This window comes from Schistocerca serialis, chromosome 7 (genome assembly GCF_023864345.2).
Source record: "Schistocerca serialis cubense isolate TAMUIC-IGC-003099 chromosome 7, iqSchSeri2.2, whole genome shotgun sequence".
NCBI lineage: Eukaryota > Metazoa > Arthropoda > Insecta > Orthoptera > Acrididae > Schistocerca > Schistocerca serialis.
In genome coordinates, this window is record NC_064644.1 from 395166625 (window position 1) to 395178956 (window position 12332).

Sequence of the window (12332 nt, forward strand, 5' to 3'; positions counted from 1 at the left end):
CTAAGTTACAACTAGCCTTACACTCCTGCATGCATAAGTAAGAGGGAACAAGTCGATGAGCAGGAAGCAACCACAACACCATTTTCTAAGACTTGTCACATTCACAGAACAATGACAGGAAGTAATAAAGTTGATATATGACTCATTAAACAGTGGTGTCTTGATTTCTAATGAATGCAACCCTCAACATTAGGCTCATACTTAATTTTTTATGCTCTCTACAAGTTGGTTATCATTGATGTGACCAGTAACGATAGATGTGCATCATTTGGATGTTAACTTCAATAGAGCTGACTTGAATTATATAAAAAATTATTTAAAACAACTAGCAGTCACATAGTGGACAATAATTGAAGATGATGTATGAAGCAGAAACAGGTGTTGCACTGAAATTACCTAACCTTGTTCAATCATGATAAGCTTATTATGCATATATAATGTTTTCACTGTGAACTAAGTGACTTGACATTGTATTATCTATTTATTAGCCTTTTGTAGCCTATTGAGATTCTACAATTTATTCTTTGTATGTAACTATACCATATTCTATAACGTGCAGTCATTGACTATTTTGATGTTTATTATTAGGATAGAATTGCTGACCAGATAAAATATCACTACAGCTGACTGCCACATACAAAAATAAACAGCACTGTCTTAGTTTTTAAAATTAATAGTTTCTTCTTCAGGAGTAAAAAGGTATTGTTTGCAAAAGGTTAAAAAGGAAGGGCAGGTCATTATGGCCCCAGGATGAGAGGGCCCTATCTGTTTGGAAGACCTCAAAACAGGTAGGTCCTCCTCATTATTATTTCCGTCTCAATGTTATTTTATGTTTCGGTTTATGGTTGTGTATCTCATAATACAACTGAAAATAGCTTTTATTAAAACCAGGAACTCCTTGAATTAGTGAGTATATTGGGAGCTAAATTTCAAAGTGTTGGAAAAATGTTTCATGTTTATCAACTCTTTTTCTGTTGGTAAATGTCTTATAGCCACTTTTTATCTGTTTTCATGCTCCAAAATCCAACTGCACTCGTCCCCTTTCTGATTGTCACAATCGTGGTTGGTTACAATACTCCCACTGAAAGAGCCTCTGATTTGGTTGATCAGCCTCACCAAGCAATTATTGGCAATATCTCTTCCTACACCCAGTTCAGTAATTGCTTCCTCCAATGCCTTTCTACAGTTTCTGTCCCATTGTTGCCAAATTCCTTGCTGGCAACTATGGATGCTGTGCTGCACTAAGCCAACATCCATGACTGACATGGTGCTGTTTTCATAGATCACTATCTACAAGAACTTATCTGTGTGGAATATTCACCAAACCTAAAACTTCTTTCTAATTCTTGTGGCCAACAAAATTCTTATCCATAGTTATTTCTCTTTTGAAAGTCAAGTTTACAAACAAATGAGCTGAACTATCATGATTGCTTGCATGCTACCTTAAACCAATAATCTGGTTCAGATTCATTGTTTACATCATTATTGGGACTAATGGTAAATGTAGCCTCTGCTTTTTACTCCAGAACCTCAACATCTCAAATCTATTTCACCAATCCTTCTACAATCAATGAGCTGCCCTTCTGGGTGCATATCTCTACCTCAATTACAGCTCCACAATAAAACAACTGTGTGTATTAAACAAATCAACAATCAATGGTGTTTCTATTTTGACAATGGTGACCCATTCTACATTAAATGATCCCCAGAGTAGTTTTGTCGCACCCACTTCACCATCACATTTTCTTAGTATATCCTTATGCTACCCCTCTTCATGTTCCTTTGTGATGGTGATAATTTCCCTCTGGGCAATCCAAATGTAAATCCTGTCCAATACACACACACACCATTTCCTACTGCAGCTCAACCACAAGCAATTCTTGGCCTATAAATGGTAGTAGCACATGAAAGCAGCCACTCCATCTACCATCTATGCTCCAGTTCTTGGGCAGTTTTTTATGTACGACAACTAAGAATCTCTCTACCTTCATGAGTAGCTCCTTTCAAACTGTGGTTAGCTACAAATTCAGCAACCCTGTTGCTGAAAATGCTGCTCAGCCCAATGTCAATGACTTAGACAGGAGCTTCAGTATCCATAACATTTGAAGCCTATCACAAAACACAAGCTCATCTGAATTGTGCGACAAGAATTGTTCCTCTAGCACGTCTTTCAAATTGCACTCTCCCTTGCCTAAATCTCCACTAATTCCCATCCTCAAATGCCCAAATCCTACTTGCCAACTCTTTACTCTCACCCTTCCCTTCTCAATATTTGCAAACAATTCCTCTCCTCTCTGAACATTGTACTTCCCTTCCTCTCTCTCTCTCTCTCTCTCTCTCTCTCTCTCTCTCTCTCTCTCTCTCCCTCTTTTTCTGTGTGTCCATACTTTTGCGTCTGTCAATAATACCAACACACATTCCCACTTCTAAGTTGCCACACTCCTTTTCTGTCTCCCTGTGCCCTTCTCCTGAGGCAACCATTCATATATAGACAGTTTTGATGTGGCCACAAGTGTGTGCATCTTGATACAGATGTATGAATCTAAAAGAGTGTATTGAAAGCATGAAAAGGATACTAGAAAGCTAGCACAATTTCCCAAGCTATTATGATGTCAGTGCACCATCCATCAATCACCTGCAGGTGAGTGGGTGTCTTCCCATGTTTTTTCTGCACAATATTTTTATCATTTTCATTATGTGTTCTTTGTTCTGATAGTATATAAATTTACCATAAAATGGTGAATATAGTAATGGAAGATCTTTGGTGCAACATATATTATGGAAGGACTACAGATAAAACTGACTGTAGAGTTGAAGCATTAAGATTTATGTGCCTAGACAGGCACATCACAATCATATTGCCATTTGTTTCCTTCATTCCTTTGATTATTCACAAGGGGAAAAACTGTTTACTTTTTTGTTAAATTTCTCTCACCTGGAAGAAACTGCCAACACCAGCAATAACACCAATGCCCAAAAAGTAAATTGCATACACTTTAGTTTGTGCTATCACATAATCTGAATCAGGAAGAGACAAGATCTGAAAATGAAAAGCTCAAATCATTGAACAAACCAAAACTACACAAACAAAAACAAATTAGTGTAAAAAGCTTCTATGAACTTACTGCATAAACTTCTCCGAACAATACTGCAAACATTGGAAAACTTGTGCCAACAAGGGCTGATGCTATACATCCAATCATGACATAAGCCCACTCTGGTTTGTTTAGAGCAAGAATGCGTCCCAGAGGTGCTTCATATATGTTATCATCTTCAGATTCATCAACCTGGAAACATATACATATATTATTATGTAATTAGTAGATACAAAATCAAATCACTGGAACAATATAATGAACTGACTTAAATGCCACTACATAATTGAAGTCTTATACTATTAACATTAGCTCTGAATATAGAAATTACAAGCTTCCATATTTGACAGAAGCATGATGGTTTGGGTAAAGCCATTTTTTGACCACATAGTTGAGCAGCTTAGGATAGGGAAGTGTTTTCAGAGTTTCCATAAGATAGTTGTTTATAGTGAAAATGTTTTTCACAGGGAACAAAACATTGTTTTTAGTTAAAAAAGAAGGTTCTTTGATGCAGTTCCTGTTATGCCAAAATGCTTAGTCCAGCATTTTTCAGTGACTACTAAAGTGTTCCTCATTGGAGGAAGCATATATTTTCATTAATGTTTGTAAAGCACTAGTCTCCTGCACAGTTGTTTTGTCTGTAGTAATCTCTGTGTATAATAATTACTGTATTGTGTAACAAGTAAGTAGAGATTTACTGATGGTCAGTAATATTGAAATGGCCTGTTGCTGAAACAGAATAGAGTAGGGAAAAATGTTCTCTTGCTTTTGGAAAGGAGCGTGAGTTAGTCTCTCTTACTTTGTCTTTCTCTCTCTTAGCAAGCAGAAATCTTTGTAAATTCTCTGTTGGGAGTTATATTTTTGTCTATTGGTTTTATTGTAATGAAATGTGATACTTGTTAAGAACTTTTGTAATTATTTTAAATTTACCTCCTCCCAACTGGATAATTCACATGATTTTTCTGCCATAGGATTAAGCATAGTCATCAGATCATTGTGGAGAGACACAGTGACCAAATGCTTATTGTGTTCAGTCATTAATTTGTACTTGCTCATAGTAGTCAATCAATGGACAATCATTTTAACATATCTTCCAACCATTCCATGTAAGAGATGTTACGAATCATATGGTCAATAAATGAAAAGAATAGTTGGTACTCACCAAATAGCAGAGACAATACACACACACACACACACACACACACACACACACACACACACACACAATGCTTTAACTTACCAAACCAGAAACACAATAAAATAAAAAACACACAAACACACACACAAATATTCAAACTTTCCGAACCCATGGTTGCTTCATCAGGAAAGAGGGAAGGAGTTGTTGTTGTTGTTGTTGTTGTCTTCAGTCCTGAGACTGGTTTGATGTATCTCTCCATGCTACTCTATCCTGTGCAAGCTTCTTCATCTCCCAGTACTTACTGCAACCTACATCCTTCTGAATCTGCTTAGTGTATTCATCTCTTGGTCTCCCTCTACGATTTTTACCCTCCAAGCTGCCCTCCAATGCTAAATTTGTGATCCCTTGATTCCTCAGAACATGTCGTACCAACTGGTCCCTTCTTCTTGTCAAGTTGTGCCACAAACTCCTCTTCTCCCCAATTCTGTTCAATACCTCCTCATTAGTTATGTGATCTACCCATCTAATCTTCAGTATTCATCTGTAGGACCACATTTCAAAAGCTTCAATTCTCTTCTTGTCCAAACTATTTATCGTCCATGTTTCACTTCCATACATGGCTACACTCCATACAAATACTTTCAGAAATGACTTCCTGGCACTTAAATGTATACTCGATGTTAACAATTTTCTCTTCTTCAGAAACACTTTCCTTGCCATTGCCAGTCTACATTTTATATCCTCTCTACTTTGACCATCATCAGTTATTTTCCTCCCCAAATAGCAAAATTCCTTTACCACTTTAAGTGTCTCATTTCCTAATCTAATTCACTCAGCCTCACCCGACTTAATTTGACTACATTCCATTATCCTCGTTTTGCTTTTCTTGATGTTCATCTTATACCCCCCTTTCAAGACACTGTCCATTCCATTCAGCTGCTCTTCCAAGTCCTTTGCTCTCTCTGACAGAATTACAATGTCATCGGCGAACCTCAACGTTTTTATTTCTTCTCCATGGATTTTAATACCTACTCCGAATTTTTCTTTTGTTTCCTTTACTGCTTGCTCAATACACAGATTCAATAACATCGGGGACAGGCTACAATCCCTGTCTCACTCCCTTCCCAACCGCTGCTTCCCTTTCATGCCCCTCGACTCTTATAACTGCCATCTGGTTTCTGTACAAATTGTAAATACCCATTCACTCCCTGTATTTTACCCCTGCCATCTTTAGAATTTGAAAGAGAGTATTCCAGTCAACATTGTCGAAAGCTTTCTCTAAGTCTACAAATGCTAGAAATGTAGGTTTGCCTTTCCTTAATCTATTTTCTAAGATAAGTCGTAGGGTCAGTATTGCCTCACGTGTTCCAACATTTCTGCGGAATCCAAACTGATCTTCCCCGAGGTCAGCTTCTACCAGTTTTTCCATTCGTCTGTAAAGAATTCACGTTAGTATTTTGCAGCTGTGGCTTATTAAACTGATAGTTCGGTAATTTTCACATCTGTCAACACCCGATTTCTTTGGGATTGGAATTATTGTATTCTTCTTGAAGTCTGAGGGTATTTTGCCTGTCTCATACATCTTGCTCACCAGATGGTAGAGTCTTGTCAGCACTGGCTTTCCCAAGGCTGTCAGTAGTTCTAATGGAATGTTGTCTACTCATGGGGCCTCGTTTCGACTCAGGTCTTCCAGTGCTCTGTGAACTCTTCACACAGTATCATATCTCCCATTTCATCCTCATCTACATCCTCTTCCATTTCCATAATATTTTCCTCAAGTACATCGCCCTTGTATAGACCCTCCTTCCACCTTTCTGCTTTCCCTTCTTTGCTTAGAACTGGGTTTCTATCTGAGCTCTTGGTATACATACAAGTGGCTCTCTTTTCTCCAAAGGTCTCTTTAATTTTCCTGTAGGCAGTATCTATCCTACCCCTAGTGAGATAAGCCTCTACATCCTTACATTTGTCCTCTATCCATCCCTGCTTAGCCATTTTGCACTTCCTATCGATCTCATTTTTGAGACGTTTGTATTCCTTTTTGCCTGTTTCATTTACTGCATTTTTATATTTTCTCCTTTCATCAATTAAATTCAATATTTCTTCTGTTACCCAAGGATTTCTACTAGCCCTTGTCTTTTTACCTATTTGATCCTCTGCTGCCTTCACTACTTCATTCCTTAGACCTACCCATTCTTCTTCAATTATATTTCTTTCCCCCATTCCTGTAAATTGTTCCCTTATGCCCTCCCTGGAACTCTGTACAACCTCCGGTTCTGTCAGTTTATCCAGGTCCTAGGAGAGGGAAAGATAAAAGGATGTGGGTTTTAAGCGAGAGGGTAAGGAGTCATCCCAATCCCGGGAGTGGAAAGACTTACCTTAGGGGGAAAAAAGGACAAGTATACACTCGCACACACACACATCCATCCACACATATACAGACATGGGCAGACATATGTAAATGCAAAGAGGATGGGCAGAGATGTCGGTCGAGGCGGAAGTACAGAGGCATAGATGTTGTTGAATGACAGATGCGGTATGAGGGGCAGCAACTTGAAATTAGCGGAGGTAGAGGCCTGGTGGGTAATGGGAAGAGAGAATACATTGAAGAGCAAGTTCCCATCTCCAGAGTTCTGATGGATTGGTATCAGTGGAAAGGATTCAGATAACCCGGACAGTATAGCACTGTGCCAAGATATTCTGGCCGTGCACTAAGGCATGTTTAGCCACAGGGTGATCCCGATTATCAACAAACACTGTCTGCCTGTGTCCATTCATGCGAATGGACAGTTTGTTGCTGGTCATTCCCACATAGAAGGCTTCACAGTGTAGGCATGTCAGTTGGTAAATCATGTGGGTGCTTTCACACGTGGCTCTGCCTTTGATCGTGTACACCTTCCGGGTTACAGGACTGGAGTAGGTGTTGGTGGCAGGGTGCATGGGGCAGGTTTTACACCAGGGGCAGTTACAAGGGTAGGAGCCAGAGGGTAGGTAAGGTGGTTTGGGGATTTCATAGGGATGAACCAAGAGGTTACGAAGGTTAGGTGGATGGCGGAAAGACATTCTTGGTGGAGTGGGGAGGATTTCATGAAGGGTGGATCTTATTTCAGGGCAGGATTTGAGGAAGTCGTATCCCTGCTGGAAAGCCACATTCAGAGTCTGATTCAGTCCTGGAAAGTATCCTGTCACAAGTGGGGCACTTTTGGGGTTCTTCTGTGAGAGGTTCTGGGTTTGAGGGGATGAGGAAGTGACTCTAGCTATTTGCTTCTGTACCAGGTCGGGAGGGTAGTTTCAGGATGCAGAAGCTGTTTTCAGGTTATTGGTGTAATGGTTCAGGGATTCAGGACTGGAGCAGATTCATTTGCCACGAAGACCTAAACTGTTTGTTGGTAATGAGGATCACCCTGTGGCTAAACATGCCTTGGTGCATGGCCAGCACATCTTGGCACAGTGTTACACCATCCGGGTTATCTGGATACTTCCCACTGACACCAACCTATCAGAACTCCTGAGATGGGAACTTGCCCTTCAATATATTCTCTCTTTCTGTTACCCACCAGACATCAACCTCCACTAATTTCAAGTTGCTGCCCCTCGTACCTCACCTGTCAGTCAACAATATCTTTGCCTCTGTACTGCCACCTCGACTGACATCTCTGCCCAAGCTCTTTGCTTTTACATATGTCTCCCATGTCTGTATATGTGCGGATGGATGTGTGTGTGTGTGCGAGTGTATACCTGTCCATTTTTCCCCCTAAGGTAAGTCTTTCCACTCCCAGGGTTGGGATGCCTCCTTACCCTCTCCCTTAAAACCCTCATCCTTTCATCTTTCCCTCTCCTTCTCTCTTTCCTGATGAAGCAACCATGGGTTGCGAAAGCTTGAATACTTGTGTGTTGTGTGTCTATCAACATACCAGCGCTTTCTCATTTGGTAAGTTAAAGCATCTTTGTTTTTTATATATATATTTTCCCACGTGGAATGTTCACACACACACACACAAATGCAACTCACACACATGACCACAGTCTCTGGCAGAAAGGTTTCAGCTGCCAGAGACTGTGGTCATGTGTGTCTGGGTTGCATTAGCATGAGTGTGTGTGTGTGTGTGTGTGTGTGTGTGTGTGTGTGTGTGTGTGTGTGTGTTGTGTGTGTTTTGTCTATTTTTGACAAAGGCTTTTTTGGCCAAAATCTAACTTTCTGACAGTCTTTTTGTTGTGCCTTGCTGTGACTCAGCATGTCTGTTATATGGTGAGTAGCAACTATCGTTTTCATTATACTGTTACAGTCCATCCTGGATTTTCCGTTGTTTGAATCATGTGGTCATTCATCTCCAAACTATGATGCTGTCAGCCTTTGTCTATGTCAGACACCAGCCACATGTTCAACGATTAGTTGGTTACCCATATCACAATGATGCATTGATCTCTAGGAAGGTTACAAAAACAAACAAAATTTAGTCTAGAAGCTGAGGTACAATGCATCACAATGCGTCACAATGTTCCATTCCTGAAGTGTGATTTTGGAATCTCTGTGGCTGGCACAAGCTTGAGGGCTCAAAACATTAGCTTGACACAAAGTTCATTAAGTGTGAGTATACCTGTTAGTCTTTTTTTTTTCAAACAGTATGTCCAATGGAGTTGTGTTACTCTTTTCAAGGTAATTATGATGAATAATCCTGTTTGTATCCCAGAAAATGATGAGCACAGTCTTTCTAATAGGTGAAATCAAGATCACTGTCTAGCTCGTTCTTAGCCACTGCTTTGATTACTATTTTGTTTGTGAAGAGAAGCAATTTATCCATGTATCAAAAACAGTAACAAATCAGTGTACAAAATTATTTAAATTCTTTTAAATTGGTTCAGTCATTACAAAGAAACATTTTTCTTTTACTTTTGGTCAGTATTTAACTAATATGATATCCATATTTCAAAAAGTTTTCTCATGATTAATTCTTCATGTAAAATCTACTTTACACCATTTGTTATAAGCCTCTAGCATCATATGTTTTGTATACCTTTAATCAAATTCAAATTGTCCACTTACTCTATAATTTCATGTACAGTTGCAGTTTTGTTGAATCAATCAACAGAAGGACATGCACGTATGATTCAACTGCCTACTTATCACTTCTAGACAGTAAAATAAAGGATTATACTCTTAAAAATCTTTACCAACTATGTCTAAATTTCTATTGACATGGTATTCAGATTTAACCATTTGTGCAATACATACACATAACATGGTTAATTTAAAAAGCCATATAAACAATAATATTCCATGAATTAAGTTGACGTATGACTTATAACATTGTGCAAGTTGTACCACAATTTAAAAAATACTAATATAAACACCATCTATGGGCTAGGTAAAAAATACATACCTAATGTGGTTAATTTAAAAAGCCATATAAACAATAACACTCCATGAACCAAGCTGACATTGATTTACAGTATTGTGCAAGATGTACCACAACTAAAAAAATACTAATATAAACACCATCTATGTGCAAGGTCAAAAATATTTCACCATGCCCTGATACATGAGTGATGTTGACTCAGGTATCCTTCTTATTATTAAACTCTATACATATAATCTTCTTATCGTTTATTGTATTGAAAAGATAGTGAGAAGAAAGGCCTCATCCATTTACAAATGGGATCCATGCCCGATGTACCTAGCAGTGGCCCAGAGAAGTTTAAAGTATTGTAGTGACGCCATCAGCATGGTTAGGGACCTCAAATGATACTCATTAATTATGATCAAGAACACTCACAGATTAATGAGTAGATATAGTGATTTTTTAGACTTCCTTGCATGTTATAGTAAGGAAGAATGGAAGGGAAGCCAGAGGCTAGATCATTTCATAACATAAATGTACACTGTAACATGTCAGAAGGCAGACACACATTCACAGGTATAGGGGAAAGGAATGGAACTGAATATAAAGGGGAGGTCTAAATTCCTGGTGTATTATGCTACAGTATTTCAGAAGAAATTTGGAACTGTATGAAGTAGAGGATGAGCAAAAGAACAATGATTAGTAATACATACACACAAAATTTATATATTTATTACTCTGTATTGCCACAGGAGACAGAATTTTATTACAATATAATGTATTTATTCCTTACCTTGTCTTCAAATGCAGAAACACTGGACTTTGTACCAACACTGCTTGCTACTGAGTGCTGTCTTGACAGCTGATGAGATAAGTTTGGGAGACGATCAGCATCCTCATCACCTGACATATTTCTAGCTGAAGCTGTAAGCAAGTATTGGCATGTTTAACTAAAATATGCAGTAATGCATGAACATTTAATGGTAGTCATGTATTTCCATCTGAAGCAGGATGTTTACTGAAGTTATACAAAACATGGCATAGATATAACACACCCTGAAGTATCAGAACAAATATTCCAGAGACTGGTGTCCTAAGAGGCTAAAACTATCAAGGTACAAGTAAATTTAATTAGTGATGGTAGTAAATAGTATGTGGATTTTTAGGTCAGAAAAGGCGCTTTTGAGGCACCTAAAATAGGCTCTTTCAGTACCTCAATTACGCTATATAAAACCCAAAATAAGTCCTAGAATGCATTACACAGAAAACCTGAACATAATGTAAAATACAATGTTGATAAATGAGCTTTTTATTATTCATTAAAAAAACAAGGAAAAGAAAATATTCACAGTTGCACAACACAGTAGACATTATACTACTTTAATGTTCAAACTGATCCCAAAACCTTTTTAATTTTCTCCAAGATAAAACTAGAGTATAACCCACACATAGCCATATCTTTAAATACGTATAATATGCAACTTAATAAATTGTGTATAAACAGTGCTTTCAAACATTCAGGCCATAGTTGGCTTCGCAGTAAATAACAAACCTTCTCCATGTTTACCAGAAAAATCTATGGTACTTGTCGATCAGTATTAATTTATATGACAAAACAGAATGTTCTACTTCAAAGGATGTGACAGGAGTGTACTTCACTTTTGGCACATGTTGGATAGGAATGCTGCAATCAGGGGAGCTGGATTTTCCACAAAGTATGCTTGTTGCTGCACACAATTTCTTCAGGTCTGTGTTGTTCTGCAAAACATTTTGCATATTTGCTTGTACTTTTTCTCTCACTTCACCCTATCCTTTTTTTTTTAACATCCTCCAACAATATTTTCATAGATAAGTCTCCATGGGCTTTCTGATTTAGAAATAATTCTTGTCATAAATTTGTAGTGGGATCTAACATAAACCAAGTCCAATTGGATCGAGGGATCTTTGAGTAATTGTTTTGTTGAAATTACAGAAGAGGTATCCTCCAGTAGATTTACAACTACACTCTGAACAGCTGAGAGATGCTTACTGTAGTATTCCACTGGTGCTAACCAAGTGCTCCAGTGGGTAGCAATAGGTTCAGGTGCAAGAGCACAACTGGTAGATGTTCTTTGAATGCCTGTATACTTGCTGGTGCCCTTTAAAAAAACTTTCTTTACCATGAGGATTAATTTGTTTACCTTAGGTAATCCTAGCCTTACTTACTCTTCTATACCGTTAATACCATATGCTACACAAGTTACATACAGCTTCAAAGGGCAGAATACTTGAAGCAGTTTAAACCCTGCAAGCATATATACAGCGGCATCTGTGAAGGCCAGAAGCACATGGTGTTCATCCACACCATTTGGATATAGCACCTTCACTAATGAACTAATGAAATGTGCAACTGTTTGCTGGTTATTATTTAGGAACTGTTTTGAATAAATCAAATAAGACCTGGATGGCAAATCTGAGTCCAAAATGCCAACAATCAGATTTGCCATATACCCATCAACAGAAATACATATGCGAGACTCCAAAATATCTTCTCAGATTCTGTTCAATGCATCAGTGTAAGCTGAATACACATAATTTTTAGGCAACATTAGCTCTGAAAGAGCATACTGATGGTAGTACTTCCCAAGAAATCCATTGAAAAGAGGATCTTCCACTTTTCAAAAAGGGAAGTTTGCTGCTACTTTGTTACGAGGGTCTTGTTTAAAGTGTTTACTTCAATTTTGATTTTTGTTCAACATGACCTCTTTGAAGATGTCCACATCA

The 12332-nt window shown here is 38.2% G+C and overlaps 1 protein-coding gene across 3 annotated transcripts in view; it reads right to left on the minus strand.

Moving 5' to 3' along the window:
- The window catches only part of LOC126412474 (multidrug resistance protein homolog 49-like), a 370600-nt gene that overhangs the window by 122500 nt on the left and 235768 nt on the right, over positions 1 to 12332 (minus strand). For all 3 annotated transcript variants that reach the window (XM_050082087.1, XM_050082086.1, XM_050082088.1), the window contains 3 exons: positions 10363 to 10493; positions 3126 to 3287; positions 2936 to 3040 (listed from right to left, as the gene is read on the minus strand). In XM_050082087.1, the coding sequence (XP_049938044.1) occupies positions 2936 to 3040; positions 3126 to 3287; positions 10363 to 10493 (398 nt within the window). The remainder of the gene's footprint in view (positions 1 to 2935; positions 3041 to 3125; positions 3288 to 10362; positions 10494 to 12332) is intronic.